The 22,044-nt window shown below is 38.2% G+C and overlaps 1 protein-coding gene across 1 annotated transcript in view; it reads left to right on the top strand.

The window, feature by feature from the left end:
- The first annotated feature begins 789 nt into the window (after window positions 1-789).
- The window catches only part of NID1 (nidogen 1), a 59,991-nt gene continuing 38,736 nt past the window's right edge, over window positions 790-22,044 (top strand). Inside the window, exons 1-6 of the mRNA XM_007435724.4 lie at window positions 790-1,079; window positions 15,414-15,713; window positions 16,560-16,789; window positions 17,823-18,241; window positions 20,090-20,239; window positions 21,436-21,687. Of these exons, the coding sequence (XP_007435786.2) occupies window positions 876-1,079; window positions 15,414-15,713; window positions 16,560-16,789; window positions 17,823-18,241; window positions 20,090-20,239; window positions 21,436-21,687 (1,555 nt within the window). The 5' untranslated portion in view covers window positions 790-875. The remainder of the gene's footprint in view (window positions 1,080-15,413; window positions 15,714-16,559; window positions 16,790-17,822; window positions 18,242-20,089; window positions 20,240-21,435; window positions 21,688-22,044) is intronic.

Here is a 22,044-nt window from a genome sequence, read left to right as displayed (position 1 = left end):
AGGGGGGAAATCACCTGGAAAATGCAGCCTGCACGAATTGAAGATCGATGGGAGAACAGGAAAGTGAATTCCACTCTTCACACATTTCTATTTGTCAGCTGGAAGGAAGAATGGATTTGCTTGTGCTGGTCCTCGTTTGTTTTTAGATTGGTGACGGAGATGACAGTGGCTTGGTCTCAACCACACACCAGGGTTTGCTGTCAAAGTGCCTCAGACCTAAGATGAGATGGCCCTGAGCACTTTTTCAGCCGATTTTTCTGCTATTACTGTATTCTGAAAAGCGTTTCCAGATGCTTTTTCTAAAAAGAAGGCTTAAGTAAATCCACAGAGGATAAATGACCTTCCTAACCTGAGCTATTAAATAACTACAGACAGGGACGGTTCATAACAGGGACGGTAACTGTTGGAGCTGCAAAAATTCGGAACATTCAAAACGCTCAGCAAAAACGAAATTAATCCAGCCGGGCAGTTCCTCTGGCAAAAAAAAGAAAAAAAAGACATATTTCCCTACAATTTTATATGCAACCATTCACGCGACGCGGGCAAGAAACAGTAGAGTCCGTCTTACAGAATGTGAGCATAAGGCGCTCGTGGAAGAAGGCGGGAAACGAGGATGGGGGAGATGGGAGGGAGGAAAATGATCCCACGCTTTAACTCTTACTTCTATGGATTTGGGATGCCGGGGGAGGGAAGCAAAAGCAAGTCCTCGCATTGCGATAGGATAGTTTTTTCTAAACCTTCCGTTGATTGGTTGGCTCCCCATTCTAGCAAGCGTGTCCCCCTCCTCTTTTTTTCTTCGTAGCCCCGGCGGGGTTTAAAACTTGTAGTGTGTTCGGCCGCCTCGCCCTAGAGCTGACTCGAGAAGGAGCGGGATCATGGGCAGCCTGAGGGGGCTGAGTTTGTGGGCGCTGCTGGCACTGCTGGCGTCAGGGGGCTGCTCTCCGCGCGAGGGGTCCCTCTTCCCTTTCGGCTTGGAACGAGGCGACGAGGAGTTGGAACCCGGGGACGACGTGAGCTCGGCGCCTCTGCTGCTCGACACGCCGCTGCACTTCTATGGCTCCCGCGTCTACTCCCTCTATGTGAGTGCCTAGGGGCGAGGGGGAGGGATCGGGCCGAATAGAGCTTGAGGAGGAAAGAAAGGAGGGGCAACGGCGAGTGAATTCGGACAAGAACGAGATCCTGAACGATGAGGGGGAGCGGGGAGGAGGGCAGTGCCCTGGAATGTAATTCCCAGGAGCGCGTGAGGATGGGCAGGGGGGAGAGAGTGAGCCGGAGTTGCTGTCACTGGTGGGGGCAATACGTGCGGACAGTCTGCTGCTGCCCAGGCTGCCAGCCGAGGAGGAATAAGCTCGCTTCGATAAGCGGCTGCTTCATTCCTAAAAGGGAGAACTGCTGGCTTTGGGGTAGTGGTGAGGACAGCAGGCTAAAGCTGCCAGCTCTTGTCCCGCCTTAGGCACGAAGCCTGCTGGGTGACCTTGGCCAGTCACTCTCTCTCAGCCCTAGGAAGGAGGCAAGGGCAAACCACTTCTGAAAATCCTTGCCAAGAAAACTGGAGGGACTAGTCCAGGCAGTCGCCGGGAGTCAAAAAACTGACTTGAAAGCATAATAATAAAAAATCCCATGTTAGATTTGTGTCTTTCCAGTTTAGGCCAGCTTGTAAAGCAGCTAGCTAAACAAGGTTGTAAGAGCTTGGAGACCATTAGGAAACGCCAGCCCATAGATTAGTCTGGGAAATTGAAATCTTCGGTATTGTTGTCCAGAAAGTTAGGTAGATGCCTATTTCAGCTCAAGGGAGACTTTTCCTTTCCTTGTTCTCTGAGTGAGAATCTCTTTTCCCTATATTGCAGAGGCACAGCCGCGGATGGTCTGTGTCTTGGGTGAGGCATTCTGCCTACGTTCAGGGCACTGTCATTCTTCCGTCTGAATTAGTTGTAATTCTGTATGAATCAGTATAGCTCACAGTGAAGTCTCATAACTGAAAACTGATTCCTGGGACAAAACTTGGAATGTGGTTTTGTAAATAAACATTCTTAATACAGAAGACACTCCTGTGTTCTTTGCAGTTATCTTACATCAGGCTGTTCTAAACTGAATTGTGTCCCTTGAGTTTTCGTGGACCTAGGGTGATCTGGTATAAGTAGAGCCATTTCACTAAAATGTCAATACCTGAGAAACTGCATGGGATATTTATTAGAAGAAGAAATTATGCAGGAGGAAGGCAAGGAGATGTTTTGAGTGGGACGGGAAGGATTTGTTCAGAATTGTTTTGGCAACTAGCATAGACTTTTGCCGATTCCAAACAAAATAGAAAGCAGATGGCCTTTGTTTTTTCCCCAAGATTTATAGTCCTAGCTAGAAAAGTCACTGTTACTATCATTTCAGCGGTTGAATCCATTGCAGTCCAGGTCATGCAAATAAAATAATGATCATGCATGTCAGTACAAAAAAGCAGACCCTGTTCTGTTCTAAATATTTACATTCCTTTCTTAGCACCATCTCAGCCACGGATGTAATCCATGGTTATTCTTTCACGTTGAATACTGGTTTGATTTGCTTTGTTTGTTCCCAACCTGATCTCAGTTTTTCTCAGCATGGTAGGGACTGGAACTATGGTAGGTTAGGTTATCTTGCTTTTGTTCCGGTACTTAAAATTATGCATTGAAAGGTTTCAGAATATGTGGGTTGTGCTGTATTCCAGCACATTTTATTTTATTTTTATTTATTTATTTAATAGACTTGTCCCCGCCCATCTCCCCACAATGGGGGACTCTGGGCGGCTTACAACAAACTAAAATCAGAAATACATAATTAAAAGTTCTAAAACCACACTTACAGAAATAAAAAGGCTAAAAAATCCAAGAGGCCGATAGAGGCCACACCAGCCAACCCCATTTCTGACATCCTCCTTCCCCGCCCCAGGCCAAATGGCAGAGCCAAGTCTTCAAATCCCTCTGAAAGGCCTGGAGTGAGGGGGCCAGTCTCACCTCCGGGGGCAAGATGTTCCAAAGGGCGGGGGCTGCAGCAGAGAAGGCCCGCCTTCTGGACCCTGCTAATCGAAGTTCTTTTACCGCGGGGGTCATTTTAGTCTCGTTCAAACAGCCACATCCTATAAAATGTTTTTAACTGTATGGCAGCACCTAGCTGGCTTTGGCTGTTCTTGAAAAGCCAAGCAGAGGTGCCCTTGGTTAATATTTGGATGGGAATCCACCGGGAAAACCTAGGTTTGTAGGCTGGACTGCGGAGTTGACAAAAAAAATCCCAGAAGAAGTCAAGCTCCTTCAATACTGCTGCTTAAAAAACTATATGGATATGTCACTGAAGTCAGCAGAAATTCAGCTTGACGAGAAGGAAACTTTACATTAGTAAATAATGAAAGACATCCATTTGGGAGTTGTATATGTCCTTCACTTTCATAAAGCTATGTTATTCATTCATTCATTCATTCATTCATTTTTGTGCTAAACCTTCAGAAAAACTAAGGTTTACAGTAGTCTTCAAAGCAGTTTGGTCTATGATCCTAAATGGCAGGCAAGGGCAAGCCATAATTATGCCAATTTGGGCAAAATGGCAAATCACAGTTTGTCCCAGGCGAGGATAACATGATGTGCAAAATAAAGAAGGAAAATAGGAATATGCCAGCTTGACTCTGGTTTGCTTAATGATATTGTTTGTTATTGGTATTGTTTGCAATGGTATTGTTTGCTATTGTACTTACAGTATTTCTTAGTGGCACTCTATATGCCAATGTTTACTCTTTGGAGATCTACACTGCATGGACCCAGGAGCTTAAGGGATTACTGTCTACCATTCAACATGCCTGTATATCAAGTTCAGTGTATCAGTCCCTCCTATACTGGGAAGACTGTAAATCTCTGCTAGATTACACATACCAGTCAGGACAGGGAAAGGTTTTTGTTTTTTATTGCTGTGGTTGCATTGCGGTTGAAGAATTATCTGCCAGAATTTGCTCACCGGGCATCTTCAGTATTCTCTTTTATATGCTATCAGATGAAGAATTCTATTTTGCCATACATTTGAACTGTTGAGGCTTTATCTTGTTCCACATTTTGATGCTGCTCTATATTCCTCCATTATTCTTGGTTGTTCGAGTCATTGTTATTTTATGAGATATCGTGAACATTTTCAAATTTGTTTTTTTTAATCTATAGAAAAGATTATAATAGCATACAAAATTATTGCAGATCACAGCATTGCTGTAAGGCTATCAGTAGCTACTAGACAAAATGTAAATACTATATTGGTATAAAACAGCGAGGCTGGTGGCTGGAAGGAATGGGTCCTGGGGCAGAAGTGGCTATCATGTGTGTGTGCAACAGTTGTTTGGCTTTAAGACCATCGAGCACTGTGCCGGGTATCCATTAATTCAGAAAGACAGGAGGAAGGAATCACAAATTTAAGGGTATACAAATCACTGACATCTTTTTACTGGTGGTGAGCTATCAATTGTTGTGTATAGCTTCATTCTTGTTTGCAATAAAGATTCTAATCTAGCTAAGCTGTGTCTTAAAGTCTTCTGCTGAGTCTAGACAACCTAAGTCTTGAAAGTATCAGGGATGTGATTTACTGTTGATACTGGTTGGGGAGTCTCATAAAAAGTTCTCATCTTGTTTACTGGGAAACACAAGCAAGATAATGCTGTTGAACTTGGAAGACCTACTTGGGAGTTTCTATAGCATGTGGTTGGTCATTGTGGGCCACACAATGCTGGGCTAGATAGGCCTTTCATTTGATTGAATATACTTCTGATGTTTGTGAGTGATGATTTTCAGTCCACATGGAAACAGGCAGTGGCAGCTAAAATCTCACCCCTGGGCTTCTCTCCAGGTCTTCTACTCAGCATGGGATATGATCAGGCCAAAGCACTTATTAAACAGCATATAGCAGACACAGAGCACTAGTTGGATCTAGCCAGGACCCCAAAATTTATTGCCAGTGAATTCAACAGGTACTCTCCCTCCCCTATGGCATACATAATTAAATTCAAAGTACCTAAACACTGAAGAGCCTTTACTCTGGCACAATGTCATGCCCACCCCCCCACCCCCAGCTGTCCTTAAAGGCTGATACAGGAAGATTCCTTACCTTGAGAGGCAATGCCCCAGAGAGACACACAGAAACAACATACTATATGCTTCTCCAGTGCCTGTATTACAGAGACATTTGTACTAGCCTCATCTCACCATTACTGCATAAATATCTGGGGTGCACAGGACAATTTTACACCACCTTCCTGCTTTCAGATACCAACCCTGCTACAACATAAAGTGTTGCAAGATTCTATGCAGCAGCACTCAAAATTCATTAGATGATGACCTTGTCGGGCAGAGTGATAATCACAAACACTCCTGTTTGTGCAGAGCGCAGCAGAAACTCCAGGAAAACATTAGCCATGAAAGCTATACACTTTGCAATGTCCATTTCTTGTTTCCCAAAGAAATCCAGTCAGAAAATATATACTAACTGGTGTTTATTGATAAAAATGCAAAAACTCCATAAAATGCAAATATCATACAAAATATAAAGAAAAACACATCTTCTCATTATATTGTAGCATCCAAGACTTATTAGCAACACAAGCTTAACAAAATCTCTAGCTACAAACTCTTAGAGAAGAGGTACACTACTTGGTAATTTGTTACAACTACGTAGCCCATAAAACTTACATAGTGGCTAACACTAAAACAACTAACAACTACTCTGAGAGGTTGAATATTTTCCTCTCCTTGTATTATAGCTCTATGCCACCCCCACTGGGTACCTAGCATACACACGCCAATAGGTGGCAGTAAATAGCACAATACACAACACACAATAACAGGTGTTTTTCACATGATCTCTGTAGCCAAAATATTATTTGTTATTGTTGTAAAGATAACGGGATGAATCCTTTCCCATGAGAAAGAAAATCCTGACAGACCTATGCTATAAACTGTCTACCCATACAAACTAGATTTAATGAGCAACTAGTTTGCCATATTAGATTGCTCTGTAACTTGATACAGTCTTCCTTTTATGCTCCCCTATACCCATCTAATGCTCCTACCCCTTCTTTTAGGGTCTTTTAGATTCTTGTTTTTTATATATACTTTCAGTTTTTAATTCATATATTTTGTATATCTTCTAGCTTTTCATATTTTTTTTAGATTTTTATTTTTACTCTGATGTATCCTCTGTGCTTTTTAATGACTGTACTCCACCCTCTTTATGCTAGTCTATGATGGTAATAAAGATCTGATTGATTCTGATGTTTGTGTTCACATGAGACAGAGAGCTTCTGGCAACACTAACAGAATTCAAAGTGATCCCTGAATGCTCTAGAGCAGGTGTACTTGGCTTCCGGGTGAGGACTTATGTTGGATTAGACAAAACCTGTGTCTCTGTGAGCAGGAGAGTAGTGCAGCGAAGATTGTTGGCCAGGCAGCAAGTTCTGGCTGATGACATTCTCTCCGGAGAAGGAGAGATCAGGAAATTGCCCACTTGTGCTCTGGATAGCTGCTCTTCACGAGGAGTCCACAGGAACTGAGTTTCTTGTAGTCAATTGTGGATTGAGCGATTTAGGAGCCAAGGGATTACTATCACTGTGCAGCCTTTATGGACACATGACTGGCAAAAGCCTCACTTTCTTAAACACTTTTGGATACAATTAATTTACAATTTAAGAGAGATCTTCCAAATGGCAAGGAAGAATAAAGATACTTTGTGAGTCGCCTTCTTTTTGGAATTAAGAAGAGAAAAAAAAAATACTATCTTAAAGGATTTTGACTTAAAAGTAGAAAGCTTAATAAGATTGTGATTTAAGAAAGTTTTAAATGGATAAAGGGGACAGTAATTTTAGAAAACAGAATAATAATTTCTTTTCTTTTTTTTATGAAAGTGCCTTTGAAAATAGTAAAATTAACTAGAGAAACAGACCAGATCTTAGTGGGAATGCTGATTGTTTATTATTAAGGAAAGTAGATAATTGGTGGGTTTTACAAAATATGAAGATAAGGGTAATATAAGGGTAATATAAGCCGGATTGTGTGACTGTAGCTATAGAGAGGTAATTGGGACTAAAGTGTTAAAGACAGAGAAAAGCAAAACAAGAAAAAAAAAGATGTTTGCCTTCTACTTTTACAGGTAGTCTCTTTAACAACCACAATTGGGATCAGAGTTTAGATCGCTAAGCGATATGGTCGTTAAGTGAATCATCCTGTGACCAGACCTGATTTTATGACCTCTTTTGCAGCAGTTGTTAAGCAAATCACTGAGGTTGTTAAGTGAATCGTGTGGTCATTAATCGAATCACATGGTTGTTAAGTGAATCACGCAGTTCTACATTGATTTTGCTTGCTGGAAGCTGGCTGGGAAGGTTGCAAATTGCAATCATGTGACCCCGGGATGCCGCAACCATTGTAAGTGTGAGCTGGTTGCCAAGTGCCTGGATCGCAATCACATGACCATGGAGGCGTTGTGACAGTCATAACTTCAGGCACTGGTCATAAGTCACTTTTCTTAGCACTGTCATATCTTCAAATGGTTGCTAAACGAATGGTTGTTAAGCGAGGACTACCTGTACCTTAGTAATTGACATACTTTCATTTTAGTACAATGGCAACCACAAGAAAAGCAGCAAAAATAGGAGAAGGAAGAAGAGGTTCTCTAGAACAACTTACAGATAAGGGCATCCCCCCAGATTTGTTGCAGAAAATGTTTGAGGGATTTGGCAAGAGCATGACTGAAACAATTGCCAATAGTTTGGATGCTTTTAAAAAGGAAAATGGAAGAAGAATTTGCAGGGATAAAAAAGGATATGAAAGAAGAAGTTAAGATTGAAAAATCTGTAGGACAATTGGCTGGGGATGTAAAAAAAATTAATGACAAAGTGGAAGTTTTGGAAAGTAAGACAGAAATTATAAACAGAGAGATGGAGAAAGATTTGGATAACTTGGCATTACTGGAACTGAGAGAAAAAGAATTTTGCTTAAGATTTAGAGCAATTCCAGAAGTCCCTGTGGAAGATATCAGAGAAATGATTAAGTCTCTGCCTAACTTTTTGGATTGGGATGAAGATGACACAGAGGCAGATTGATAAGGTTTATAGGAACGATACATGATTTGTAAAATTAAGAAATATTCCAAGGGATGCCCTTGTGCACTTTGTCAGTAAGAAGACTAGGGATCAAGTTTTGCAGCAGCATTTTTATACTAGATTGAGGACTGATAGTAGAGATGTAATTGTATTTAAGGAAATTCCAATTAGAATACTGTGCAAGAGAAAAGAGTATTTTTTTCTGACAAACTCAAACAGAAATAGATTTCATTTATATGGGATAAGTTGGAAGGAGTGATTTTTAGTTTTAAACAGATTCAGACTGAACTCTGTGCAGAAAGCAAGAGATTTCTTGGGAAAATTCAAAGAATTGGAGGAAATGCAAATGGAAGTGACAATGACAGATGTGTCTAAACAACTACCACAACAGATACAACAGGACACTGAAGATGCTACTATGTTGGGTGTTACAGGTATTGATTTTTCTAAAAACTTGGCATAACTATGGTTTATAAATGCTTAACTTGGAATATAAATGGAGCAAATGCTCCTCAAAAGAGAAAAAATATTTCACTATTTGAAAAAGTTAAAACAAGATGTGATTTGCTTACAAGAAATGCATATTAGGAAAAAGGATATAAAATATCTGAGTCACAAAAATTTGGGTGAAGAATTTATTTCAGCAGGAATAAAAAAAAAGAAATGGAGTTGTTTTGTATATAAATTCTCAACTATATCCAAAACTTATATTGACTGATGATTATGGCAGATATCTTGGGGTGGAAGCTAATCTACACGGGGCTACGACTTTGATATTGGGAATTTATGCCCCGAATGAAGATAAAACAGCATTTTATAAAGGACTTCTGGATAGACTATTGGATTATGAACATTCTCCTGGGAGATTGGAATGGGGTGGTTTCCCCTCAAAAAGATAGAACTTCTGAGAAAAATATTAAAAATACACAAGGCAAACTGCCAAAAGTTTTCCTTGATTTAATGGACAATTTGGAGTGTGTTGACATATGGAGATATAAAGAATATATTTATTTTTCTGAAAGTCATAGATATTTTTCAAGAATAGATATGATTTGGATCTCTAAGACTTTGGCTTCTAATGTTCATAAAGTGGAGATATTACCAAAGACTTTCTCAGACCACAACCCAGTGACTAACTTTTAAAAGGAAAAATGGCTCTTTCAGATGGAGATTGAATGAGATTTGTTGCAAAAGGTAACAGTAGTGGAGGACTGCAAAAAGAAGTTAAAAGAATTTTTTGAGAATAATCTTAATAAAGGCACAGAAGTAAGAACGCTTTGGGACGCAAACAAACCTTTTATAAGAGGATACCATATACAACCTAACAGTGAATTTAAAAACAAAAGGCAAGAGAAGATACAGAGTGATTTTGGATGAGATTTTAAAAAAAGGAAAAAGAGTTAAAAAAAAATCGGTGGAGAGTACAATTATTACCCACCAAATCGCATTCTTATTTAAGGACTAGTACAAGGGAGTTTTAGTTGATCCACCTTGTTACTGAAGGTTCCTAGACAGGAATAATCTGGTACACTAATTATTCCCGATTAAGATCTGGGAGTTTGGTGGCATATATATTTAAATAATAATAATTTGATAAAATCACAACCAGTCAATTGCAAAAGGCAGCTTTACTTGAAACAGCTTACATCCTGCAACAATACCTTTAACGCCATCAAACAACAACATCTGCCTATCCCAGGTCCTTGGGAAGGGCTTGATAGGTGGATAAAAAAGCTAAATCCAGTCTAAACATTTGGCTGTCTGTGCGACCAACCATAATTTCTCTTCTAGATTATTGGAATGTGCTTTATGTGAAGCTGCACTTGAAGATGACAGGAAGATAGTAGCTAGTGCAGAATACAGCAGCTGGGTACTCTCAGGTATAACTCATAAAATTTACGTTTTAAAGGAATTGGCTGCAGTGCAGCAAGTTCAGGATTTCACAGATGGCATTTAAAGCGCTGAATGAATTGCGTTCTTGATCTGTGAGAGAGCACAATTGTCTCTCTGCCTGTCCTGGTCCCTCATGTATTAAGGTGTATTGAAGAGGCTCATTTCTATAGACTACTGTTAGGACACAGGGACACAGGGACACAGGGACACAGGGACACAGGAAGAGGGCAGAGATGAAATATATTTGTTCTGAGTAAATGCTTTCCTTTATTCCTATGAGTCAGTAATCTAAAGTACAATTTTCTAGAAGCCTTCCTCTGAAATCATTCCTGTGAAAACATCTTGGGATCACGTATATTTTCTACATAAGGAATATTGTGTATTGGAATTGGCCTTTGAGGTTTTGGAAGTATTCTGTTCAGAGTAATTGTTTCTCATTGTCACTGGGATTAAGTAGGCCAATAAAAATCAGAACAAACATACTGTACATTCCAGAATGAGTAGTCAGTAAATGGAAATATTTCATTTAATTGTTAATAGGTTTATAAGTGAGTGTCATCATTTGTATATTTGAAAATAATGATCACCCATACTTAGACTATTTTATCATGGGTTAGTTTGCATTATGTCCAAAGTTGAACAAATTCTTTTGTTCACCTCTGCTCATCTGTACAGCCCCTGCTCTGGAAATGTACTCGCTCACGGGAAATGCAGATGAAGGAGGAATTAATTTCTCTGCTAGAGGGGTAGCATTCAATAACACATTCAACAAAAGCACTGTGTTTTTCAAAATGTTAGCTGCATTTTCAGCTATAATAACACTTTTATAAGAACTCATTCATTGTGAATGCAAACAGGAAACTGCTGTACACTGAATAAGATAATTGACCCATATAGTCACTGTTGTTTCTGGTAAGCAGCAACTCCCCACAGTCTGAGATAAAAACCTTTTCCCCACCCTGCCTGCCCTGCTCCTTGGCCTTTTTAATGGCCAAGTTTTGATTATGAGGTCTGTTCCACACAAAGTTATGGCCCTTCTGCCATAACTGAAATATAACCTCTTGATATTACAGTAATGGCTCATGGCTCATGTATATAGTAATGTGAAACACTGGACTTCTTCCCTCAAGTCTCACATTTTCTCTTCCATATTATTTCTTTTTCCTCTTGCTGCTTTTCATAAATTCCTTTAGCTAATGGAGGCAGAACTATGCATAGTGTGTGCAAGAGATGTGTTTACTTTCATCTCATAAATGTAACTTATAGTGGTGCTTAAAAGATTGTGAATCCTTTTGAATGTTCAATATTTCTGCATAAATATGACCTAAAATGTGACTTGTTCTCCACACAAGTCCTAAAACTAGATAAAGAGAACCCAATTAAACAAATGAGTCAAAAACATCATACTTGTTCATTTATTTATTAAGGAAAATTATTCAAAAAATGACTTGAAGGATAGCACAGTTGGGGCCATATGGACGTTGGAGGTAATGTTCCAGAAAGCAGGTACATCAACAAAGGAGACATGTTTCACATCTATGAACATGACATGGAATGGAATGAGAGAAATGTGAACATCTGTAGTTTGGTTAGCTGTCCATTAAGATGAATCTAAATCTATCAGGATCAAATCCAATTTATTATTCATTGCATCAGCTCTCCCAACCCAGAAAAAGATACAGCTGCTTTATTGCTTCAAAAGAAGGGTTCTCACTTATTAAGAAACACCCTTTTCAAAAATTTTGCAGAGCCTTGGTTTTTAATCTCTGTGACTGCAAAAAATATGTTTGTAAACATATGGATAATAACTGCTAAAATCACAGTTGACTGCATCTTTGTGATTGAAAGGTTGAATTTCAGTATCTTAGTTCTTTTTGTGCTACAGAATTTGGACTTGTGGTGTGGATACAGAATTTTACTAATTTATTTATTTTGGTTGTAGCACCATATGACTCTGGGTGGCCCACAGTATAAAACAGAATACAGATGCAGCAGTATAAATTTAAAAATACAATAAGAGAAATAACACAATGACACAATATAATATTGTGACTTTAATTTACAACTGTTCTTAAGAATATTTCTTACATTATAATTGGCCCTTTCTTCACTCCATGTGATAAGGAAACTCTTTCCACATCAATGAACATTCTGTGGAATAATCAGATGGAGATATTTGACCAGCAACAGCACTTAGATTTAGACAGATAGAAAACTTTGATAATTATTTTCTTATCAGAAGCAAAGCCTGGAATAGCTGTCTCATTTCAAAGCACAACTATTCTTCTGTGGCTAATCAATATCTGATAATGAATAGGCACTAGTTAATGTCTCAGTCTTTAGTTTTTAGAAAACATAGTGTTACATTAGTATTTTTTGTTCTTGAATCATGCCATTAAAAACAATTTATAAACTGATGAAGATATGGATAAATAATTATTTTTAGCTATCGTAGTTAATCCAATTAGATCAAGTTCTTTCTTAAATGTTTATTCAGTGGTATAAAATTATCTGTTTTACAACTTGTAAAATGTTCTATCTTTTGAGTTCTTTAGTATTTGATCAACTAGAATAAATTTTATTATTTCAGATTAAAATTGTTAGACAATTTAAGGAAATTGTATTTGAGGTAAGATATCTTCTGATGTGATATGAATAATTGGCAATGCTAATCCTGGAACTGAAGGATCTATCTATTCCTATCTTCAGTCTGAAGTTAAAACATCATTACAAAATTCCTTTATGTTGTCACTTGTTCTATAACAATATGACCCATTACCATCATATATCAGCTACAAATGTGTAACGAGTGTTTCTGTTATTTATCAAATATTCCTATTCACTGATATCAAAGTTTTCAGAATCATTTTTATAAATATCCTTGAATCAAAACTTCTGGCTTCTTTGAAATGTGTAGCATTGGTTATCTTACTAGACAACCTGGCTGGTTTTTATCTGTTTGGCATCCTGTATGTATCCAGAAGCATTACAGCTGCATCTGTTTGAGAAGTTTCTTCTCAGCCCTTCTGGGAAAGTATGACTATAGTAATTATCTTATCTTGGTAAGGAAATGCCAGAGTTGCAAAGTAAATAGCAAAGATGGAATCTGTTCTGTTTCTTTTGACATCCTTATGAGGTTTGTAACTCATAGCCAAGTAGCAATATATTGAAAACACAAGCCTGGTAAATCAGCATCTGCAGCCTGATCTACATGTGAGGCTAAGGGTAATGGTAGAATGGATTGTGCTCATTTAAATTAAAGTAGGGGCAGATCACTTGTTGGTAGCTGGGGGAAGTAGACATAGTGACCTATTATGCTAAGCCAAAATGTGATTTGGCAGCATACGTAATGAATTCGGCCATTGTTGTCTGCAAATCATGTTTTCTGTAGCTTAGCATGATGTGTGGATCCATCTAGTAGTTTCTTAGCAAACCATACTTAAACTATGGTTTAGCATAGTGTAGGAACCCAACCAGTACAATGATGTCACATCAAGTCACATTCTAAAACAGATACTACAAAAAAGTATATTTTTACTTATTTTACTTACCTGGACCACCAGGAGGCAGTACATGACCAGTTCAATCCTAAATTGGGACTTGTCAGATGTATGTAGCCAAGTCTTTTCCCTGTACTGGGAACTGAACTTGGTGAATTGTATATACCATTCTGATAGATATGAAAAAAAGGGTGAATGGGAGGGAATGACATTTACAGTATTAACTACAGTAAACATGGGAAGAATAACCTGACAGAGATTTCTCTTCCACCAGTCATGCTATTTAATAAAAACAAAGTTGTACACACATGGCAGTTAATGCAGCATACAATTCTCCTAAGTATGTGGAATTGCAGATGCAACAAAATGAGGCGGGACTGAAGTTGTAATAGAACACTGAAGTGACGGAGCAGACAGTGACATTTCAAGCTAGACATGATAGGTAATCATATTACATTTATGTCTACATTTATTTTTTAAAGTAAAAGCAGCTCTTTGTAAATAGAAAAACAGCACATCAGGGACCAGGTTCTACTCTAACCCTTTTGTCTGTTGTGCTTCCTGAACTGGGGTTAACAGACACCATCACTTAAAGTAGCACTAACAGTAAAGCATACAAAATGACATATGTAAAACCAGGGATTTCTGGGAAGAGTCACATCACGTCAAAGCAAATGAAAGGCAGGGATTGCTCTAGCAGGATGTGTCAAAAGGTTCTCAGTTACAAGTTGAGTAAGTGCCAGTTGAGTCATGCAGTCACTTAAAAAAAAAAAAAAAAAAGTAAAAGCAGTTTTAGACTTTGTTAACAGAAACATAGTGCCCATATCATGAATGCTAAAAAAAAGTCAAGCTGAAAAAGAATTTGTTAATAGACTACCCTTCCTTTCCAACCTTTCCAGCTGAACCTGAAAAGGCCGAAGAGAAACCGTAAAAGAGTTTGACTAGACTCCAGCATATGATCCAAAGTCCTCTGAAATTAGTTTCCCTCAAATACAGTATATTTCATATCTCCCATAGGCTCACAATTTTATAATATCTGAAAAGAGCTATAGTTCTACTCTCTTCAGACCAATGCTGAACATTGCTGAATATAATTATTAAATTCTACTCTTAATTGCAGTTGCATTAAAGGATTTTATTTAATGTGACTTGGAATGGATTCACACTGGTTTCTACCATTTGAATCTAGTTATGTATTTCCTGACTACTCTATATATTTAATGCTGTAAGTAAATTTGCTACCCAAGTTACTTTCAGGCAAAAAAATAAAAGTGTTGCTGAATGTCACATCAACTAAGTTAACAAATCCATATTATGGTAACATTGTATCTTTAGGCCAACTCGGAGGACACATTAAGTAGTATGAATGCTTTTGACTCCTTCATCAAGCTAAATGATAAACAAAGTGTTGTTTGAGTTACAGTAGATTTCATCTGGGTCTGTTGCAGCCTTAAGTTTCAATAAGGATTGCAGATACAGTCCCCAGGTTAAGAACACCTGGTTTAAGGATGACCCATAGTTAAGAACGAAGCCTATTGTATCAAAATTTGAGTTAAATACACAATGGTTTGAGTTCATTACACAATACTACTTATACAGTATTATACAATGATACTGTTCCAGCTTACATACAAATTTGACTTAAGGACAGACCTTGGGAATGGAACTCATTCTTAAACTGGGGACTACCTGTATTCAGGTTAGGCTCTGCCAGTGCTGTGATGGTTTCAGGTTACAATCTGGACTGCCCAGAGAGCTCCTGGACCAATGGGTGATTCCTTCATTTTGGCAAATACACAATCTGCCTATTATTCAGATCTAGTAAAGTTACAATTTTCTTAGGTTTTATATTTTCAAAATGGGAGGTAAGCATTATTTGATATTATTGTATTTGAGCATTTGCAACACATACTTTTTCTTTTAACTAGGTTCTTACAAACGGCATCATTGCAGTGAGTGAGCCATCAAGAGAAGAAGACTATCTTGGACAATTTCCTCTTAGTTTTGGAGGTCTTGCTCCCTTTTATGCTGACTTGGATACTACGGGTGGACATGGAAATGTATATTACAGGGAAGAGTCAACCTCTGAGATCCTCCAACTTGCTACCAAGTACATCAAAAGGGGCTTTCCAAATATTGCCTTTGATCCAAAGAGTGTTGTCATTGTTACCTGGGATTCTGTGGCTCCTTATGCAGGATCTAGTCAAGATGCTACTTTACAAGTGAAGGTAAGCAAGTGACAGCCTACCACTGAAAGCACGCATTCAATGATTGAATGTATTTTTTTAATGCTGAAACTGTAGATCATCCAGTGCATGTTTACTTGGAATTAATTCCCACTGAATCCACCTGGTCTTATCTGCTAGCAAATAGATTTAGAATTGCAGTCTTAAAGTGGAATCTTATACATATCTCTTCAGAAAACAAGGCTCTCTGCATCTAAGTGTGTTTTAATTACAATTTTATTGTTGCATTTGAATAATGTTTATTATTTCTTTATGCTTTGTGATGCACATTTTGGAAATAGAATAAAACAGCTTAATAAATGATTAGTGGGACTCATTAACCATATCTAGGGATATATTCTAAGAATAACTAAAGAAACATGGTAGAAAAATTGTATATAATTGTAAAAATATTCCATGACTCTTAGGCTAACCTTGGTCATATTTACCGTCTTGACTTACGATATATTCATTTCTGAATTACATGACTTTGTGATGTTCAGTGTTCAGAGAAATCGCTGCTTTGGCATGAACAATTTTAATGTTTCTTATAATAAATCTAAATTTTCTAGCTTTCTTTCCTTAAGGTCTTGATTCTGTATTCCAGCTTTTCCTAATTCAGAAATTCCCAGAATTTCCAGCCTGCGTGGGAATATAGAATCCCACACTAGCTAGGAATTCTGGGACTTGAAATTCAATGGAACTGGAGCATGCTAAGTTGGGTAAGCTTATTGTATTCTGCAATAAATAATTACACAAGCTGGCTTGTTTTACGAAATGTATATCATTTAGGTGTCTAATTATTTTTTTTTTAATTTTTTGCAAATGAAATTTAAATCTTCCCCACAGAGAAACACATTCCAGGCTGTTTTAGCGTCTTCTGATTCTAGTTCCTATGCGGTTTTCCTTTATCCAGAAGATGGTTTGCAGTTCTATAGTACGCATTCCAAAAATGATAATGCAGTTGTCCCAGCAATTGTTGGCTTTAGTCAACCTTCTACAAATTACTTCTTATGGGTAAAAGCTGGATCGTACAATATAATTGCTAATGATGAAGAGATCCTTAGGAATCTGTGCAAGTATGCTCTTTTCATTATTTTTTCCAAAATAATTTTCTACTGTTTCCTAGTAATTTTATAAATGCTGTCAATAATACTCTTTAATTTGTATCACATGAAGAACTCAGAAATTGTAGGTGGAGAGACAGTTATGAATTTATAATATGCCTAATCCTTTTCCTATTATAAAATATAGTTTTTTAAAATATAGCCTAATGGATAACTAAGATAAAAAAGGATAGAAGAGGAAGAGGCACTGCAGTACAAATGTGTGTGAATATATTAGTTGTTGTTACGTATATTACTTAGAAGTTACTGAACCTGTTCAACGTTGATACCATGTGAGTAACATTTCATAGTGGAAACTGCAGGGTGAAGTGCAGTGTGAGTGCAGATCTCACCTGAAGCAATGTGTTGGTGTAATAACTGCATTATGGCTCCTATGTAAGTTTATTGGGATAAAACTTGCAAGAGAACAAAATGTATTTAGTTAGAAACATTCATACCATAGTAGGGTTTTTTTATCAGAAAAACAATGCACACTGATAGTTTTTCTTAATCAGATAGTTTTTCTTAATAAAAAGAGAGAAAGGCTTGTAACATTTCCCAGTCCAAATGTTCATAATCATATTGGGAATTTCAGTTGCTGTTCCTCACACAATACCCATTCCAAGAAATAGGACAACAGTTGTGAGATGCCAGCTTTTATTCTGCAGCTTGTAAGGCATGATTCTGAAATGAAAATATATATTAAACAGAAATGGATTCCCTATCTCCTTACAATTCAGCCCTGTGGTATGTGCTTGTATATGTGTGTATATGTATATATTTACTTTCTCTAAGGTGATAAATAGCCATTAAATATTATTCAGTCTTCAACAACTCTTTCCCTCAGAACTCCCCCTTTAGGGCTGAATCAAGCAGTTCATGAGGATTACCTTAGCCCAGCTATTTTTGTAATTTGCGGTGTGGAACTCAATTTTTTTGAAATACAAAATATACAGTGCTTAGCGTGCTTTGGTTAATATATAGTTAGAAATCTCTTGTTTTTTAGGGGCAGCAATTTGGGACAACCTGGAATTTGGGCATTTGAGATTGGTGGCTCAGATGATATTCTATCAGCCAAAGGTACTCAGTCTCCTGCCAGTGTAGAATACAGTGACTATGAGCAATTCCAGGAAGTGACCATAGACCCTTCCATTCTTCACCAAGAAGATTCCATTAAAATAAGCCAGCCAGAAGTCTCCTATGATGTTTCTGACAGAGGAGATAATTTGAAGACTGGATACAGCTTACCTCAGCCAGCAGTAGAAGAGGATTTTCAGCTTCCATACCAAACTTTTACTGAGCAGCCACCAGCTGAACTTCCACTCCCAACAGGAAAAAATCCACCTCTCCAGTTTCCAGTCCACCAATTTCCCAACCAGCATGCACAGATTATTGAAGTAGAAGAAGATGATGAAACTGGAATTGGTAAGATGGTCTGGCTAAATCTCTATCAATTATCTTTCATAAATGCTATAGGCTGTTTCATGAGATTTTTTTTTTTTTTTGTCTGCGCTCAGTCATTGCTGACCCTGCAGTGACTGCTTGGACGAGTCCTTGCAGTTTTCAAGGCAATTGTTTTTCGGAAGTGGTTTGCCAGTGCCTCCTTCCTAGGGCAGAGCCCAGCTGGCGAGCTCAGGAGGCGGGTTTCCGTTGCTTCACGCCCTTTTCGGGCGCGCGCGGTTTTTCGCGCTTACTGGCAACTGCTCCCAACTCCTTTTTGCAAGGCGCCGCCAGCATTTTTCCTCCCACCGGAGTGAGAGTACCCATTTATTTACTCACGTGAGTTTTCGACCTGTTGGGTTGACAGGAACTGGGGAGGAAACAGGAGCTCACCCTGTTTAACGCGAAGGCTGGACTCGAACCGCTGAAGCGTCGACCATTTCTGGCCGGCAACTTTCAGCGTCATTGTATGATGAACAACAGATATGAAGGAATCTCCCCATTTCTAAATATGCCCTAGTAAATACGGGCATAGGAAGTGTTAAAGATTCCACAGCACATTTCTTACACTTGAAAACACGCTAACTTTGTATCATATAAAGAAGTCCTCGTTTGGGTGTTGATGAACAAAACAACTCTCCTATGTGAGTTGCCTTTATTATGCATTTACTAATTAGGCTAGGAGAGGCAACCTGAAATTCAAAGGCTGAATTCATCCTCCTAAACACTAGGAGTTGGCCCTGCCTGTTTATATGATGCCACATTGTCATCGACTTACCTCTTATGGCCCTAAACTGCCTAAGAAAATAACCCTTCTCCCAACAGTGCAAGTTCAAAAGTTGTAGAGGGCATAGTGAATGGCCTTGAAGGACAGGAGGAAAAACTGCTACCAAGGCAATGATCAGACAAGCTTGAGTCCATTCCAAGAATCTAGTTTGAATAAATGTTTCAGACAGGCCCCTCCCTAATTCACACAAAGATAAAGTGAGGAAAGGGAAAGCACATTCAGACTTGTAAGATTATGTTACTGTAGCTGTTACAATAAAAGTAGTCCTAACCTACATGGTTTTGGTTTCTTAGTCCAGTCTACTTTATAGCGCTGATAAAAGCTTTGTTATTCTTGTATTGGATAGAGAAAATTGTTACCTAACTGAAGGGAGGGAGCTGGAATACTCAGTAATGCACTGTGAACAACTTGCATTGTCGAAGTCCATTGAAACAATTCTGACATGAACATCAGAGTTGGGCAGGTCATAGGGATGTACTCTTGTCAAACATACAGTATGTCCTGTAATTTTGAATGTATTCCTCCTTGCTCAATGAAGGCAATAGTGAAGATTAAAATTTATAATTAAATAAATACCAACACCACCTAACAATTGAAAGCATGGCAAAACATTTTTAAATGCTTGGAGAATGGAGGCCAAATGCTGCTCCTGAGAGAGGACATTCCGCAGTCTGGGAACAATGCAAGAGAAAGCCACGTCCCTGGTGCCAGGGTTGAAAAAGCATCTTGCCATCAGGAAATCATAAAATTGGAGTTGGATCCTGCCATCAATCCTTCCTTTCTGGCTCTACTAGACTGAATTCCTATTCTATTTCACAACCAGCAGAGGTTTGGGTACCAGAGAACTAAATGCGGCAACAGAAATGCAGGAGACATCACTCCTACAATAAGAACGGTATTCCTGTATTATGTTGTCTTTCATTCTGTCCATTTTACAGCTGTGGACAAACGGGGAGATGAAATGCACCACAACTGGCTTAAAATTCTCTGTGAGCCTTACCAGTCCTTCACAGAAATCTTTGTATTTTCTTTTTTCCTATCTACAGTGTTCCGTTACAATACAGATGTCCAGCAAAGCTGTGCAAACAACCGCCATCAGTGTTCAGTTCATGCTGTTTGCAAAGACTACCCAAATGGCTTTTGTTGCAGTTGTATTGTTGGCTACAAAGGGAATGGCAGGCAATGTGTAGCTGAAGGTAAGTTGTTGTTTAGAAAGTTGTTTCCAAGCTAAATATCTAAAATATAGCACAGTATTGTGAAATCTCTTTTCTTTGGTGAATGTAAATGTTACTCCCTTGGAGCAGGCTAGGCATTGTACTATATCCAGCGTTCTTAAATGTCTATTAAAAGAAAACAAATTGCTAATTGGTTAACCAAGATCTACAATACTACAGGAACAGAAACTGTAAGAAATTTGATGACCAAGTAGATCCCATAATTAATCACACAGCTAGTTCACAGGTTAATTCTGTTGAATCTTAGAAACAAATAAATTAAATGGTATATTCCAAATTGCAAGAGCTGTTTGTTAGAACCAATGTTGTTTTTAATTAATTTGGGAATTCTTAAGTAGTAAAATATTGGATAAAGTGACATGCATTTCAGTAGGTTTAAATAATATGATTAAATAGCAAATGTTTTATACAGTTTTATAAAAGTAGAAGCTCTAATACAAGACACAAATTACAAAAATAAAATTAGGGTGAATGAGTACAACTGCTGGTAGCTGTTAAGATATAAAGGAATCTAGTGATTAACAAATGGGCCAAGTTTGAATGCCAAGGGGTGTCATACCTAAGATCAATTAATTTAAACAAACCATGATTTCATACTGTGATCAGTGTTCTCCATCTAGATCACAATCTTGGGTATTGTCTGAGTTCTGATAGCATGCATAGTGTGATATGAGAAATGGAAGTGCTTTTTTCCTTTGATATTTGTAATAAATCTGTACTTACCCTATGAAAAGCTACTTAATTTTGTTCATATGGATTATTTTGTGAATTCAGCATTTCATTTTAATAATTGGGGTGCGAAAACCAAAAAGAGTTTGGTTGATCCAATCAACTAACTCTGAGGGGTTAGATTTAGCCTAAAGTGGATCCAATCTTGCAGCTAACTCTAATCATCCATGTTGTAGAAACACCAAAACTCAGCCTGGTTAGGCCTCCAGGAAAAAGAGTTGGAAAGAAAGAACTGAAAAACCCGTCTGTTATAAAGTTCTTACAGAAAGAATTTTCTACTGTTTCAAGACAGAAAGGAGTGAGGTAGAAGATGTTTGAAGTACAGGGCCTGTTAGTACATCATGTCACGTGGGAAGCTCTAGACTTTGAATGTATATGTCAAGCTATGTTAGGAATTTATTTTACATTTTACTGTTTTATTTTGCAAGGTTCTCCTCAGCGAGTCAACGGAAAAGTCAAAGGACGAATCTTTGTGGGAAACAATCCAGTACCAGTTGTATTTGAGAACACTGACCTTCACTCTTACGTTGTGATGAACCATGGGCGTGCATACACGGCCATTAGCACAATTCCAGAAAGTTTGGGTTTCTCCTTGCTTCCTCTTGCATCCATTGGTGGGATCATTGGATGGATGTTTGCCGTGGAGCAGGAAGGTTACCAAAATGGATTCAGTGTTACTGGTAATTTTTAACATTTGTTCTTAAAACAATGTGTTATATGTTTTAAGATTTGTTATGAATATAAATTCTACATTCCCAGGAAGGAGGCTTTGTAAGGTCATTATAACTATTTTCAGCAGAAGACAAGAAGCAAAACCGTAACATAATGTACTGTCTATTTTTGCATCATTTTCCCACATTCTATTAATACTTGTGAGGGTGAAGGAGACTTGCCTTTAAAAAGTAAAAGCAAGAAGACACCAGAAGCAGAAAGAGAGATTTTAGGCTTCAAGGATGAGCAGGAAAAGTAGACCATGGGTTATGTCGGCAGAGTCTGAGTCCATACATCATATTAAAACATGGTTTATTTAAACAATT

Source organism: Python bivittatus, unplaced genomic scaffold, assembly GCF_059951505.1.
Source record: "Python bivittatus isolate LINGU-HERP-01145 unplaced genomic scaffold, Pbiv_v1 ctg000020_np1212, whole genome shotgun sequence".
In the NCBI taxonomy this organism is placed as follows: domain Eukaryota; kingdom Metazoa; phylum Chordata; class Lepidosauria; order Squamata; family Pythonidae; genus Python; species Python bivittatus.
The sequence above is the reverse complement of the archived record's forward strand: the minus strand, read 5'-3'. Positions and strand labels throughout refer to the sequence as shown.